The sequence below is a fragment of the Sardina pilchardus genome, chromosome 8 (assembly GCF_963854185.1).
Source record: "Sardina pilchardus chromosome 8, fSarPil1.1, whole genome shotgun sequence".
Lineage (NCBI taxonomy): Eukaryota > Metazoa > Chordata > Actinopteri > Clupeiformes > Clupeidae > Sardina > Sardina pilchardus.
In genome coordinates, this window is record NC_085001.1 from 17,883,119 (window position 1) to 17,899,902 (window position 16,784).

The window sequence follows — 16,784 nt, forward strand, 5'->3', positions numbered from 1 at the left end:
GTTGTTGGTGCTTCGTTTTATGTGTAGACACCTAGAGCAAGCTTCTGACTAGGTTTGGCGCTGTTTTGAGCAATGTTAGTGGTTTAAAAATGCGAATTTGACTACCCATAGGAATAGCTACCGTGCTTCCGTGTGAGATCTCGCGAGACATTTCTGTGGTTCAGACGGGGTTGCGGTCTCGAATTGATTCTACGTGTATACTGACTATTCCAAAGTTTACAGACTGATTGGTGCTTCGTTTTATGTGTAGACACCTAGAGCAAGCTACTGATGAGGTTTGGCGCTGTTTTGAGCAATGTTAGTGGTTTAAAAATGCGATTTTGAAAGCGTGTGGCTCTAATCCCCATGCTAACCCACTGTTTGCGATTTTGGGCTGTCGCTCCTGCCCGTGATAGCTCTGTACTGCGTGATGAGCGAAAATTACTTCCTCCACGGCTTAGTTGATGTATTTTCATTCAGAAAATAGCTTTATTTTCAATTTCCGCCAAACTTACACTTTAACTAAGACGAGTTGATACATACCTCTCACGTTTCAATGCGTGCACTCACTGGCTCTGGCACGCGGCACTACTTTGATAGCACTTAGCTAGCCCAGTTCATTCATTAGGATCCAAACATAGATGAAGTTAGAAGAAATAAAATGTGGTGCATTTATAAGCAGGTAAAAGGGATAACTATATTGTGTGGCGGAATAACATTGGGAGCACTTAGATTCTGCGCAGTAATATCCTCACTCCAAAGTGAAACTGAAAGTGCAAAAGTGAGGATATTACCGCGCCACACAATATAGTTATCCCTCTTACCTGCTTAGAAATGCACCACGTTTTATTTTGTCTCACTATACTTGGTCATGTGACTACTCGTGTAACTGTATTTTAATAGGGAAAACATGGAGGTGTTTGGTCGCTTCTAACCTCATCTGTTTGGATCCTAATGAATGCATTGGGCTAGCTACTGTAAGTGCTATCAAAGTTGCTCCGCGCGCCAGAGCCAGTGAGTGCACGCATTGAAACATGAGAGGTATGTATCAACTCATCTTAGTTAAGGGAATAACATAGTTTAATATGAAAAAACGGTGTGTTCCTTTAACAAAGGATGCAAAGTCATTACATGCTTTGACTAAGATGAGATCAGCTGGAAGCTGGGAGGAGGCAGCTTCTTGATTGTTGGAAACAGCACTCTAGAGTTGTTAATATTTCTACTGATGATGTCTGAGAAGAAGATACAATGCTATAATTATAGTTTTTTGTTTGTTTGTTTACCTCTGCTCAGGTACTGTTGTCATTCATTATTGGAGATAGTAATAAGCCTCTTCCAAGGTCTATCCTGCATCAGCAAAAGAACAGATCCAACAGACTCGTTAGCCAAGCACAAAGGCTCAGATTCCCAGAGGATCTGGGCTTCAGTGCAGAGGAGTGGGACCGGATACAGAGGGCAGTTAACTGGGGTGAACCAGACCGCCAAATTACCAATGTAACTATGTGCACCAGTCCGGACCACTCCACATTCATTATTAATGGCTTCAAGGATAAGTACTATGTGGGAGAGGAACTCCAAGCCACCATTGTTGCCAAGGACTTCACTGGTAGGCCAAAAAGCTATGGAGGAGATTTCTTCCAAGCAAAGGCTTATTCAAACAAATCAAAGGTAGTTTTGTTCTAATCATCATATATGCTGTTAACTCAGTTTAAATTATTAAGTTTTATTTAAAGCAGCACTATGCAAATGGCTGTTCGACTGACTGTTTGCAAAATGTTTCCTCTTTCCCCTGCATGCTAGGCTAGTGTGTTTGGAGAGGTACTAGACCATCAGAATGGCACCTACATGGCCCGGTTTACTCTTCCATGGGCAGGCGAGGCGTTGGTGGCAGTCCGCCTGATTCACTCCAGTGAGGCTGTGCAAATCCTCAAGCGGCACCGGGACGCTCGCAATCCCCGTGTCGACTTTGAGGGCCATTTTGAGGGCAAGAACCCCAAGGGTGCTAAAGTCGAGGAGAAGGTGGCCTGTAACGTCAAATGGGAAGGGGTAGCAATGCCTGGCAAGGGGAACTGCTGCTGTGAGTACCCAGATGTCCGTACGGGGCTGACGTGGCACTGCCGTAAACCCCCAACGCTGCCTTGCAATACCCTGGTGTACTACAATTTAGGTTTTTTCCAGAATGTCATGACAGACCTTGAGAACAAAATCATACAAAAGTGAGTAAAATAAGTTTGGTATTTATTGAGATTTAATATTTATTTATTGAGATTTGCAATGACCAGCTGGTTTTAAGAAAGTTGAAAGTATACAGTAGTCCTTGTTGAATGGTGCATTGGAGACTGTTTCAAGAGTTGGTGGCATTATAATAGAGGACAGACTTCCCAACTTCAGTACAGAAATGAGGAACTTAAGTCTTAAAGATAATTTAACTTGATCTGGCAGGGGCCAAATTCAGTTGGGGAGAGTAATGGGTCAATTACCTTGGACAGGTGAACTGCCAACTACAGAAAAGTCATCATATATACTGTATATACACTATATTGGCAAAATATTATTAGTACTCACTAGGTAATATGTTTCTACTCAAATAGAGAACAGTGTGTTCTTAACCTACGTTTCTCTGAGAGAGAACAGCTCCAAAACCCACCTCAGAAGCATCCACTCTTAGACATCTGATCTGAGGTTGTGAGAACTGGTTGGGCTCTTTTCAACTGTCGGAAGACCTCCTCTGCAACTGCAGTCCACTTCACCATTTGTGAATACTTGTGGGAAGTCGTTTTTGTCAAAGGGGTAGTTATTGTGGCGGTGGCGCAGCACTGTTGCGACCCGGGCATGAGAGCTCATGTGGTTGTTTGTTTGTTTTTAGTGTTTTAACAAGTTTGTCGCGTCCCAACAACGTTATCTGTTAAGTTTGTCGAGTGTCTAAAGTTAATGTCCAGCGGTCGTAAGTTCTCCTGGCAGTATGCGGAGAATGATTGTGCACACAGTTTTGGGGATCCTGATCACCGCATCACTGGTCTGGGCGGCCGAAGTTTACAGCTCACCTGGAGGAAGCGAGCAGGTGCTACGCTACGGAAGGGAGCTGCTCTTAGCACTGCGATCAGGAGCTATTCCGACGCCTGGAATTTTAGGAAATGTCCCTGACCATCTGGTGCGGCAGCGAGACAGACAGAGGCCACGTAAGAGGGGCAGAAGAGGGGGAATTCGGCAACGACTCCGACGGCGACGCGACAGACCACCACTGCCCTCAATCATCTTCAGCAACGCACGCTCACTGAGGAATAAGTTTGATGAGCTACGCTTAAACACGAGTTGTTGCCACGAGTACCGAGACGCATGCTTGATGGCGTTCACTGAAACCTGGCTCCAAGAGGACTTTCCAGATCAACTGACCCAGGTACAGGGGTTCACCAATGTTCGGTTGGACAGGAATGGGGGCTCGGGGAAAAGAAGGGGAGGGGGCGTTTGCGTCTATATCAAAGACGCATGGTGTACAAACTATGCTGTCAAGGATAAAGTGTGCTCACCCGACGTCGAACTCTTGTGCCTAAGTTTAAGACCTTTTTACTTGCCCAGGGATTATGGGAATATTTATGTTTGTGTAGTATACATACCACCGAGTGGTAATGCAGCAAGGGCTGCCTCTCGCATTGCGGACTGTGTCCACCAGCAACTCCAAAACAAACCCGACGCGCCTATCTTCATTCTGGGGGATTTTAATCATTGCAACCCGAACTGCGCATTACCTGGTTTTCAGCAATATGTAAAAAACAATACTAGGAAGGACAGAATACTGGACAAGTGCTTTGGCAATGTTGACAACGCATATGTTGCTAAAATCAGGCCTCCGCTCTCAAACTCCGATCATAACACTATTCAGCTAATCCCCGTGTTTAAACCGGCAATTAAAAAAAGCAAACCCATCACAAAATCTGTTAGTGTTTGGGCGGACTCTTACAAAGAAGAACTGAGTGGCTGTTTTTATGCGACTGACTGGGACGTCTTCCATCAGGAGGAGAACCTGGACTATAAAGTGGAAGTGATTACGGACTATATTCATTTTTGCGTGGATGCAGTGGTGCAGAAGAAAAACATAAAAAGTTACCCTAATGATAAGGACTACATCACCCCCGACATTAAAGAATGCATTAGGCGTAAAAAGCGAGCCTTCAAGAATAACGATCGAGCTGAGGAGCGTCCAAAAAGAACTAAAATGGAAACTAAGGGAGGCGCGGGAAAAACATAGGCTAAAGATCAAAGAAACATTCCTAAATAATGACACAAAAAGGATGTGGGACTCTGTAAAGGACATGACAAATTTAAAAAACAGGGCAAGGACACTTAATGTTTGCAATGAGCAGGAGCGTGCAAATGAATTGAATTTATTTTATAAAAGGTTTGATATTGTGAATGCAGATGATGTGGCTTCAAGTATACCATGCAATGACAACATAGACGATGTACAAATAGTTATTGATACCCCTACTGTTGTGAAAGCATTGAGCTTTGCATACAAAGAAAGCGAGTGGGCCAGATGGGATTTCACCATTAATCCTACATGATTTTGCACAAGAACTTGCACCAGCTTGGGGTCCAGTGTTCCAGCTCTCTGTACACACACACACACAATACCCACAGGTTGGAAAAAAGCAATAATAGTTCCAGTACCTAAGAAACCTTGTCCACGTGAGAACAACGATTTCAGGCCTGTTGCTTTAACATCTGTGGTGATGAAATCATTTGAGCGTATAATGATGGGGGAATTAAGAGCACAGGTGCAACATCTTCTTGACCCCTATCAGTTCGCGTATAAAGAGAGAAGGAGCACTGCTGATGCCTTATGCACTACATCACATCTCATACTTAAGCACCTTGAAAACACAAAGGCATATGCCAGGCTTCTTTTTATGGATTTTAGTTCTGCGTTTAATACAATCATGCCCCATATTCTTTTAGAAAAGTTAGAACAAATGCATGTCAACCCGGTAATCATTAAATGGTACAATGCATTTCTCACCGATAGAACGCAACGGGTCAAGATAAACTCTACACTCTCTGACACACTGACAATTAATACAGGAGTCCCACAAGGTTGTGTGAGTTCTCCATTATTGTTTACACTATACACAAATGAATACAGAAATCACCACACAAACAACTACATAATTAAGTGCTCAGATGATACGGTCATTCTTAGTCTACTGACACATGACTCTGATGTTTCTATCAGTCAGAAATAGATAGTGCTGTGTTATGGTGTGAATTAAACAATCTGGTGTTAAATGTGAGCAAAACAAAAGAAATAGTCTTTGACCCTAGGTCCATAAGTAACTATGAGGCGGTGATTGTAAATGGGGAGGCAGTGGAGCAGGTCTCCACATACAAATACCTAGGTGTGGTAGTGGATTCCCAATTAAAATGGGGACAGCATATTGAATTTTTAAATGCAAGGATCAGTCAGCGTCTACACTTTCTGAGGAGGTTGAGAGTGTTTGGCATTGAGGAAGAAATAATGTTGGCCTTTTACAGGGCTTCCATTGAATCTATCATTAGATATGGCATTATTGTATGGTTTGGGAACCTGTCTGTTAAATTAAAAGGGGAACTGCAAACTCTCATTAAGAGAGCAGGGAAAATAATGGGCATGCCCCCTCCCACATCATTGCAAGCGCTATTTGATGAAACGGTGAAAAGGCAGAGTTTGAAAATCTTAGAGGATGGCCAACATATTTTGCATGGTGAATATGAGTTACTGCCCTCAGGAAGAAGATACAGGGTCCCGGTTTGTAAAACAAATAGGTTCAAATTTTCAATGGTCCCTTGGTCAGTTAGATTACTGAATAATACATCTTAATGGTTGTGTGTGTGTGCGTGTGCGTGTGTGTGCGTGTGCGTGTGTGTGTGTGTGTGTGGGGGGGGGGGGTGTTGGAGTTGGAGTGCTTGTGTTAGGTTCTAACATAATTTTAGGTAATATTTTATGTATATGGAGGTACTCAGCCTTAATATTTAGGGGTATGTGCAATAGACATTGATGATGGGGTGACAGGGTCAAGAGGGTTGCGTGCACTTAAAAATGGCTGTCTGCTGTGGTGTATGTCTGTGTTTCCATGTTTCCATGTTCAGTATGTATTTTATGTTTTTTGTGTGTTCTCTCTGTGGTACCTAAGTCTTGTCTAAAATTGTTTTTGTTGTTTTTTTGTACATTGTAAACCACACCCTCTCTTGTCCACGCAAAATTTCTCTCCTGAAGAGACAATAAAGGCGAATTATTATTATTATTATTTAATTATTATTATTATTGAAGCAAAATTAGGGATAAATCAGGGAGTGTATTTATCAGGCCCCAGTGGGTTAGCATAAGGCAAACAGCCACACGCTTTCAAACTCGCGTTTTTAAACCACTAAAATTGCTCAAAACAGCGGCAAACCTCGTCAGCAGCTTGCTCTAGGTGTTTACACATAAAACGAAGCACCAATCAGTCTCTAAACTTTGGAATAGTTTGTATACATGTAGAATCAGTTCGAGACCGCAACCCAATCTGAACCACAGAAATGTCACGCGAGATTCACATAGAAGCACGGAGCTATTGCTACGGGTAGTCAAAATCGCATTTTTAAACCACTAACATTGCTCAAAACAGCGGCAAACCTCGTCAGAAGCTTTCTCTAGGTGTCTACACATAAAACGAAGCACCAACAACTTGGCTCACGAACCCGACGTTTATAAAAGAAGACTGTTATGAACACTTACCCCTTCCAGCTTCTCACGAAGGTAGGAGGGCAGTCAGGTGTGTGTGTGTGTGTGTGTGTGTGTGAAAGTTAAAAAGTCTGAGTGTTGTGGAGTGCATGGAGAAATGGTATGAAGTGCTGCAGACAGGTGTGCGGATGAGTGAATGGTTTGAATGAGAGGAATGGCTAGAAAGTTGGAAGGAATGTGCCTCCTTGTAGAATAGAGAGATAGAGAGAGCTTGCCTAGTTGTGAGCAGAGAGCAGTTGATGCAGGTGGAATCAAATTAACTGGCTGTCAATTAAGTTGCTTGAAAATATTAGTAGTTGCTGGTTGCGTTTTTTTTAAAGGTTTTTTTGTGCAGTAGCTTCTTTTGGGCTTTCTCCATAGCTGCTGCCTCTCCCATGCCTTTACCCATGCTTTCCCTATGCTGCATAGGACCTGTATAGAATTCAGACGTTTCTCTTTGCCAAGTCAGAGTGATGGGGTTAAACCAGATGTAAAGAGCTCACAAAACCTTCAAAGAATAGATTAAGAAAACCGTATGTGTTAATGCGCTCGTAAGCTATTTTGAAAGTTAAAGAAAGTAGCCTACATAGGCTAACATTGCTGGTAAATGAAGGCAGCAGTAGGCTATGATACCAGATGCACCACGTAACTGACAGCTGACTTCTAAATGACACTACGGTCAGTCGGATGATAGATATAACCTGACGGGTTTTTTTTACTGTGTCAGTCGCTGGGTCGCTTGTTTTGGGCTTGTTTTCAGAGTCCCAGTTGGTTATTTTTCTCTCCAGACTTGGTAGCACTGAGTTGGATACCAGTTGTGCACTCCGCTGTTTTTACCAAAGATGATAGAGCGCTACGCTCCGCTCTAGAATCTTTGGTTTTTTGGAGGTGTTTAGTCGCTTCTAACTTCATCTCTGTTTGGATCCTAATGAATGCATTGGGCTAGCTAAGTGCTATCAAAGTTGCTCCGCGTGCCAGAGCCAGTGAGTGCATGCATTGAAACGTGAGAGGTATGTATGAACTCGTTTTCGTTTTCGGTGTGTCACCGGCCAATAGCGTGCCAGGACTAGAGTATGGCCGTTTCTGATTGGAGCCAAAGATTCTGGCACTAAACAGCGAAAATAGATCTGCTGGTATCCAGCCTGAGCTGCCGGGCGAAATTCAAATTCCCTGGAAGTTCAGGCAGGGTTCACCCAGCCTACTTAAGATGTGTAACTGGAGATAAATTTGGATTGTTGACGTCATGCGGCCATGATTTCACAATACCGGTAGTTAATGTTAAGTGAACTTGAGTGAACTCAACTACCGGTAAAAGAGAAATCACATTTTTCTGAGGAACATGTTGAGGTATTGTTTTAGAATCTGTACACTTTGATGGTCAAAATGAACAGATCCAATTTCCGTAGTAGAAGTCACTTCACATCACATTTACACAACTTTATATGCATGCTTTGCTTCTGTTGTTTATTGGATTTTGTTTAAAAATGTATCTTGTTAAAGTTGTGTGTCTTGTAAAAGGTGTTCTGTTTGAAGTCAGTTCCTATTCATTCATTCATTGTATACTGCTGATGAAGACAATTTACAATACAGTAAAAAATATGCACAGTGATTATGCATAATTACATAGAATATTAATATAATATAATAAATATTAATTTATCTGATGCCATATTCTTTGTTTCCTCAGTAAATATGTGAATCGATGGATCAAGGGTGATTCACACGTGATTAGAGTCCTTGCCTCTAACGCCACTCTTGGTATGTTTTCCCTTTTTCTTTGTATCTGTGTATGCCATGTCAACATAAAACACATACTGGTACCCACACAACCAGTGTCTCAGTGTCTAGCTCAGTGCAGTATTTAGACTGATGCTAAAGGTCATGTAAGAACTTTCTGCAGAAGGGCCCAGATATCTTATACACATAATATGTTTCTGGGTGTCTGAAATATATGTTGAATATATTACAATATACTTGTCTTTCAGACAGCTTACAAGAACATATTCTGCAATATATTTGAAATATATTGTGATATAAATTCTCTTATATTTGACATATATTTGCGATTTTTAACAGAAGAAAATACATGTTTAATTGCATACTGCTGTACACGGCCCTTCCGTGTTTAAAATCTATACAGAGTTTAATTGTGTACAATTGTATAATGAGAATTCTTCTTAGAGTATCCAGGGAGTGCCAGATATTCACTGGAGTGGGCAAAGCAATTTTAAGAAACAGCGCCTTTCTCCGCCCCCTTTAGCGATCATGAAATAATACAATGCATGATGTCAACAAGCAGGACGATAATGAAGAGCAGTTGTACTCAAAATCTGGCAATCTGGCAAGTAGGAAAGTTTAAGTGGATCGAAAGTGAGAGTAAGGTATTCGAAAGGCCAAAGAAACTCAAGGTTGCATTTGATATACAAAGATGCAAAACTGGTGGTCTAATTAGTGATTCTGTTGTCTGTGAAAGATTCCGTTATAGATGCATTGATGTATTTCAAAACATATTTCACCAGATATTTCAAAATATATATAACCTTTTATTTATATATATTAGAAATATATTTCAACATATATTCTGACATATTAACATACAACCTTGAAAATATATGCACAGTATATTTCTTTTGTGTATGGGATATTCCATTTCTCGAAAAACAGGAAAAAAGGCCACACTATGTATAAATAATTTTAAATTTAATATAAAATGATGTATGGATAGTGCGGCCTTTTTTCCTGTTTTTCAATTATAGCTTATACTTTGGCCAGCACTCTGAAAATCTTATAACTCTTGAGTGAAGCCTACTCCTACCCTTATGAGCTTTTATATTCCATTTCTCCTCATACCCCCTCATACTGTCTCATCTTTAGGAGAGAGAGAGGCGTGTAAACCAGGGTTGCCTACGCCGATACCAGCAGGATTCTACTTAAATGATGTTTGGACATCATTTGTGTGTGTCACTCGTCAATTTAATACAGTGGACAAAACGAAATGTCTGAAGGACAAGCACATCTACATAATGGGAGACTCCACTACCAGACAGTGGTTTGACTTCATCGTCGGATCCGTGCCTAGTAAGATACATAAATATACACATATTTATATGGTGAAAATGTATAGGTAAACACACGCACACACAGATAAATACGAAATATACACTCACCCACCTATAAATCTCACCCATTCTTCTCTGTTATATAGAGATGAAGTGGAGCTTTCCAACGTGAATGCACTTGTCTTTACGATCAAGTATGCAAATAAAATTAAAAAAAAAAATCTAATTGTCAGATGAAAGAGGATACACAGAGCGCACCCATTACTCTCGTTTGAATTACTCACTCATAGTTTCAAAGAGCTTTACATAGCCTATATAAAAGAATAAGCAGAAACAAAAACAGCACAAAAATGAAATATCTGAAACAATACAAATAAGACCATATCAACATTGGCTAGAATGAAGACATTTTTTTTGTTTAATGAACAAAAAACTGCAATAATTAAAACACAACACAAGGCAAAACAAAACCAAAACAAGACAAAAACAAAAGTTAAACTTAAATAAACTCCTTAAAAGCTTTATGGTAAAGATGAGGGATTTAAAAGATGTAACAGAATTAGCTAACCTTATTTGCTCAGGCAGTGCATTCCAAAGCTTTGGGGCTAACACTCAAAAAGATCTGTGCCCTTTAAGGCATGGGAGTTGTAATGGAATCGCGGCGCGCTCCCGTCAACGAAATAGTTTAGTGTAAGGTGCCAATCTTAGCAGTTTTAAGTCCGTCGGAGTCAGTCTTTTTCTAGTTTTGCCGTGTTTGATATTATGATATGATATGATATTATTTGATATTATCGGAAGTCTTTTTGCAAATAGTGACGTGAACACTAAAAACCAATAGTGACCTTGCTCCAACACAAAACAGGAAGGGGCAAAACAGGTGACAGCTGTAGCTTATATGATTATTTGTTATTTAATTTCTTATAAATTATTATTCTAATTATTCTACGTGACAGAACAGCTCTATATCTGTTAGGGATGTCACACATGAAACAATGCTGCAGAAACTCAAAAAAATGACTTTGATAGTATGAGTAAGCTATCATATGAGTTCCTGTTGGTGATGATGTATAGCCTAGTGCACAATGGAAATAATTTGTAGGAATCTAGTAGCAGTCTTGTAAATAGTGACCCACAGTCTTTGCCAAATCCTAATCTGAGACTTGCCTGTGACTAGAAACTCAGTGAATTGTCTTTAGATGTGAGAGGGTCTGAGACTGTAGTCTTTCAAAAATCTTTTCCAAATCTTTGCCAAGTCTGTAAATGTAAGGTAGGCTTCTGTTGCAAGCCATGACTCAGGAATCCTGTGTTTCTCTATGGCAAGGCATGTTCATAATCCGGTTCTGAAATCCTTGTTTGACAAAGAAACACTTTTTTTACTTTACTTTGTTCATTGCGTTGCAGTAAAATGTTGTTGTACAGAATCATCATGAGTGCACACGTGCAGAGCAAGCCCACTAATAAGATCAATAAATACAAAATTGCAAAAGTGAAAACTTGTGCCCTTTGGGATTGCACAGAAAGATGAGGTGTGTGTGTGTGTGTGTGTGTGTTCTATACGGTCAGCTACACCAAGGCCAGCGCTCTGCTGGAGGCCAGAAGAAACGCTTTAAAGACCCAAGTGAAGACAGCGCTTAAGAAGTGCAAAATCAAGCCAGGGGACCTGGAGAGCATGGCTGCTGACCGCAACATCTGGCGAAGCTATGCCTAGATGGGACCCAAGCACTGGAGGAGGAAAGGACAGTCAGGAGACAGCAAAGACGGCTCAAGAGGAACACATCCACGAATGCCAGTGACACCAACACCATGTTTACATGCCCCACCTGCAATAGAGCTTGGATCCAGGATAGGACTATTCAGCCATCAGACACTCACTGTTAAAAGTCAGATGTGGACGTCATCATAGGATTCGATGGACAACCACACGCAAGCAAGTGTGTGTGTGTGTGTGTGTGTGTGTGTGTGTGTGCGTGCACACTGTAAAAAAAGGAAAAGTCAGGCCTGTCCAATTATCAAACCATATTATGTTACAATGACTTAAAACAGTCTAGTTTGAATGAAACAACCTTATTGTGTTCTAATAGTCATTCTAATAATTAGAATTTTATTTAGACAAAGTGAACTCCCCACGGTGGAATGTAGAAAGGGCAGTAATTAAAACACACCCAACACCCAAAACACACCCAACATTTATGCTAATTTGCATACAAAAATGGGTCTGTGAAGAAAAAATGCTTTGTTGTAACTGATCTTCCCCTACAATTTTCCACTGTATATATACATATACAGTCATGGTTGAAATTGTTGGCACCCCATGCTAAAGTTGACTAAAAAGAGGAATATAAAATCATCTTTTGGAAATTGATTGGCAATTTGACATTCTCAGCTCCCGTACATACCTCACCATCTTTTAATGCGCATATTGCGAAACAAATACGCCTGAAGTGGGCGCAAAAGCGTTAGTACATCTGCCCCTCATAGCAGTCATTATTCACAGAAACTGTAAGTCTTAAGCAGAATACTTGTTGAGATAATGATATCTGAACTTTGCTGCAGATTAAGATGAGTGCGCAAATGTGCCAAAAATCAGAAGGAGGGTGCCATGTTCAAATTTTTTTTTTCTCTGGATGTATTTGGAATATCAAGCTAATATTTTGGCTAAGTTAGTTTAAATGGTTACTCTTTAGATGGTAAAAGTTTGGAGCAAATCTGAGATGGTCAAGCAGAGAGTTTCTCTAAAATCCGTTCAATTGAGGTGGAATGACCCACAAGCTCTTTGTTGGTGGTGGCATTGGGTGCGTTCGTAAATTGCCACTCCGAGCGCTCCGAGCACACTCACATTTTTTAACCGTTCGTAAATTCAGAGCGTGGATGGAATTATCGTTCGTTTATTCAGCGTCACACTCTCGGAGTGTCCAGAGCGTACTCTGGGCACTCCAGCTGAAAGGACGGAGTAGCAGAGTGTGACATCACATCAGAGAATAACGCTAGACTGTAACGTTAACAGGTTAGCATTTTAATGCTAGTGCTAGACCAGGGGTCGACAACCTGCGCTCTCGAGCCGCATGCGGCTCTTTAGCGCCCCCTGGTGGTTCCCTGGAGAGTCTTCAAAAATGTATGAAAATTAATAGGGGAATATATTTTTTGGTTTTAATATGGTTTCTGTAGGAGGACAAACATTCTTAACGTTTTCCAATGCTGTAAAAATGTGCATAATAGATATTTAAGTTCAACATTTCTGTCAACGAAGATTTGATAGCCTGCAACTCACGTTTCAGGGCGGCGCCGTGCCAGGCAGGTGGATGCTGTAAACCAGGCATCACCAAATGGCGGACCGCGGTCCGGGTCCGGACCCAGTGACGGTGCTGTCCGGACCCGTTGAAATTGTCGGCCTAATATTATCAAAGAGCATCGTCCGTAGCCAAGCCAATCAACTCGATTGTTTACCTTTCAGCAACAGAGAATAGGCCTAGCGGGAGAGAGAGGAGATGAGAGAAAATGGCTTGCTCAAAAATGATGGTGAAAACCGAACTTTTAAAGATGAATGGACGGACGGATCAATACGTTCGTGCTGCTGTGAATATGCGCTATGAAACAGTGGCGACGTTAGCGTGCGTCACTGAGATCAAACACGGGTCGTTAGAGGAAAGGTACACGCAGAAGTCCGCAGTGAGGGCAAGTAAAACTTGAAAAGCACTCCGAGAGCTAACAAACAGACAAACAAACGCAAACCCCGATGAAAACATTACTTTCCTCGGCGGACGTAGGATAATAATTATCAAATTGAAAGCACACTATGACAGGTCTACTCGTGTGATCACGCATGCATGTACAGGCAAATTAGTGTTCGTTAAAGATTGCGTGGATTTTGATGCAACACAAGAGAGCATTTAGCGATGGGACAGCAGCTGTGAATGAGTGCTTAATGCGGCTGCAGAAACTTTACAGATCCCATTGTCAGCTTCAACAACAAGATTCAAGAACATCTGAACTATTAGCAGAGGATACTAGAACGCAGTATGCAAAGGTCTTTTTTTTCTTTTCTTAAAGATCCACTTTTATTTTATTCAAAAGATTCTGAATGTTTTACATTAGGCCTAGGCTGCTTGAAATAGGCCCTAAGTTCAGGCTGCTCAAAGTTATTTTGCACTTGTATTCTATTCAGAATAAATTCAGTGTCTGTTGTCTGTCTTTCTTGAAATGTAGGCCTAGTAAAGACAACTACAGTATTGTTTTGCATTCAAGTACCATTCAAGTTAAGACTTTTTGGTATGTTACAAGCATATTACTTTGAAAACACTTGAAATGTAACAATAAATTAAATAGGCCTAGAAATGTACATGCATTATTGATTTTATTAACTTCAGGGTACTATTTTCAGTGACAATTTAAGATTCGGACCTTTGCCGGGAGGACATTTTAGTAACTGGACCTCTTTGAATTTTAATTGAATACCCCTGCTGTAAACAAACTGGCGGGTGTGTCATCATGGGCCATGGATCCCAAGGGGATAAAGAGAAAGATAGACGATGAGAACAAAGGATTTAAGGCATAATGGACTGAATCATTTGCTTTCATTGCCAATGCGGAAGGATTGCCTGCATGTTTGCTTTGTAATGAGAAGTTGTCGAACAACAAAAAGAGTAATTTAGAAAGACATTTTCAGGGAGGGCATGCTACATTTGCAGCCGACTACCGAGTTGGGACTGAAGCCGCTTTCAGACAGATGTCCGCAATGTTCACGGACTTTTTATGGTAGGTTTTTTTTTCATTGTGCTGTCTGAATGCATAGGATACTCCTGATGTAAAAACACTCTTCCGCTGTCAGGCATGCACAGCTGACAGCGCGGCCGCGTTTATTAGGTGTTATTATCTGTCCAGCGAACTAAAGCCCAATTGACGGAAATTCTACATTAGATGTAAACAACAGGTGGCCGTATAGGCCTATATACATTTTGCATATGCTTCATGTCTGAATGTCCGCTACACCATCAGAAATGCGGCAAGCAAATATCGCAGAATGTGCGCGAAACCTGTCTGAAAACGGCTTGAGAGAAAAAGTGCGATTGCAGTACTTTACAATTTTGTTGCAACCCGAGAGATAATAAAGCGTGGAAAACCATTCAGGGATGGTGATTACATGAAGTTACACTTAAAGCACCACATATCGTACAGCGGAGGAGTCACGTGGTGTGTCATTCTCTCCAGGATGCGCTGCAGGGAAAAACATTTAATCATGAATGCTCATTATGTATTTGTAGCCTACTTAGTCATTTTGATGGTAGGCTAATATAGTTAATATACACTTACAGTCTGTGTTGCCTTCATATAAGGCTTCAATTAAGACTTTGAAATTTTTTGGCCCAATATGGCTCTTTGAACATTTTGGGTTGCCGACCCCTGTGCTAGACGAACGTTTCCGAGTTGACATTACAAGCGTTGCTTATCAAGATTATGTAGACGGTTTTAAATAACTGCTCTCAGGGGTAGATAACGCTTTTGTGCCCACTTCAGGCGTATTTGTTACACAATGTGCGCATTAAAAAGATGGCAAGGTATGTACCAACAGGCCGCAATGAGGTGAAGGCGCAGACTGGCTGTCGCGGAAGCTGAGAATTGAAAATTTAACTTTTCCGTCTCATGCATATGGATTTATGGGAGTGTCAGATGATAGTAGGAGGTTTGTGTAAAAAGATGGGAGGAGAAACGTAAAATACGCCTAATTATGTATTCCCCTGTATGTACTAAGACTGTGAAAGCGCACGTCTATTTTGCGCCTAAATATTTCCGCCTTGTAAAAGCAGGTGTTAAATGCTGTTTGCATCTATTAGAGAATCTTTCAAAGACAACTGAATCGCTAATTAGACCACCAGTTTTGCGTCTTTGTACTACATCAAAAGCAACCTTAACTGTCGTTGGCGTTTCGAACGTCTACTTTCACTTTCACGCCATCCGCTTAAACTTTCCTACTTGTTAGATTTGATAAATCTTCCATAGCCTACATGCACAAGTAAGCCTAGTTTGAGTAGAACTACTGCTCTTCATTATCGTCCTGCTTGTTGACATTATGCATTGTATTATTTCATGATCGCTAAACGTTGGATTCCTTTTAATGTTGTCATAAGTTAACTTCATTCAGCTGCACTGTCGTTCAGTTGTTGTCCTTCGCTAATTGTGTTAGGGGTGAAGAATATCCATCAATGTGGAACGAATCAAGCCAAACGACAGTGGAAGAGAGGGATAAGTGATTACAGTGTGTAACACCTGAACCTTATGTCAGTATGGAACAAATGAGGCATAAGGGAATGGTGAGGGAAACCTTAATAGGGACAGGAGTCTGAATCTCATGTGAGGGTTCATGCATGTGCTGTGGCTGCTGCTATGCTTCGCTGCGCTTTGCAAACTGCTTTGCTGTGCGAGTACTAATGAAGTATATGTATGGTGTGAGATGCAACCTTTATATGCCATAACAAAAGCTATAATCTTTGTATTCAAACATTTAACCTTTATATGCAAACATATACTTCTTGTATGGAAATGTGTAACCCTTATTCACATGAATGTTTATGTGTCAGGAGACCTTTTTATGCACCCTGAAGTTGAAAACCACACCGACAGGTAGTGGAACAAGACACAGATGGGGCCTGAGGCTGATTAAAAGGTGAACCACATTGCAGAAATAGAGGAAAGTTCGTTTTTGGCAAAAAGCCACAGAGAACATTGAGTGCTTAGACAAAGTCTAGAGGGGAGGATTACCCAGAACACAGGCGTAACAGAATCAGACATACATATCCTGAGGGGGGGAGGGGGGGGGAGCAGGGGCTTACTTGATTGCTTGAAAGGAAGGAGAAGATCATAAAGAAACTAGAAATGCAAGTCCAAGGAATTACCAGTGCATGAAAATGCAAAAAGGTATAGATAGATACAGAGCTGCCCACTTTTCAAAAAACCTTGGAGTGAGATTCTGTCGGGGGTGACCAAAAGTTTGTCCCGCACTCGTCACGATACCAAAA

General features: G+C 41.1%; 1 protein-coding gene across 1 annotated transcript in view; it reads left to right on the plus strand.

The window, feature by feature from the left end:
* Positions 1-9,637: 9,637 nt before the first annotated feature.
* The window catches only part of LOC134088873 (NXPE family member 3-like), a 35,010-nt gene continuing 27,863 nt past the window's right edge, over positions 9,638-16,784 (plus strand). Inside the window, exon 1 of the mRNA XM_062543036.1 lies at positions 9,638-9,793. Coding sequence (XP_062399020.1) covers positions 9,739-9,793 — 55 coding nt within the window. The 5' untranslated portion in view covers positions 9,638-9,738. The remainder of the gene's footprint in view (positions 9,794-16,784) is intronic.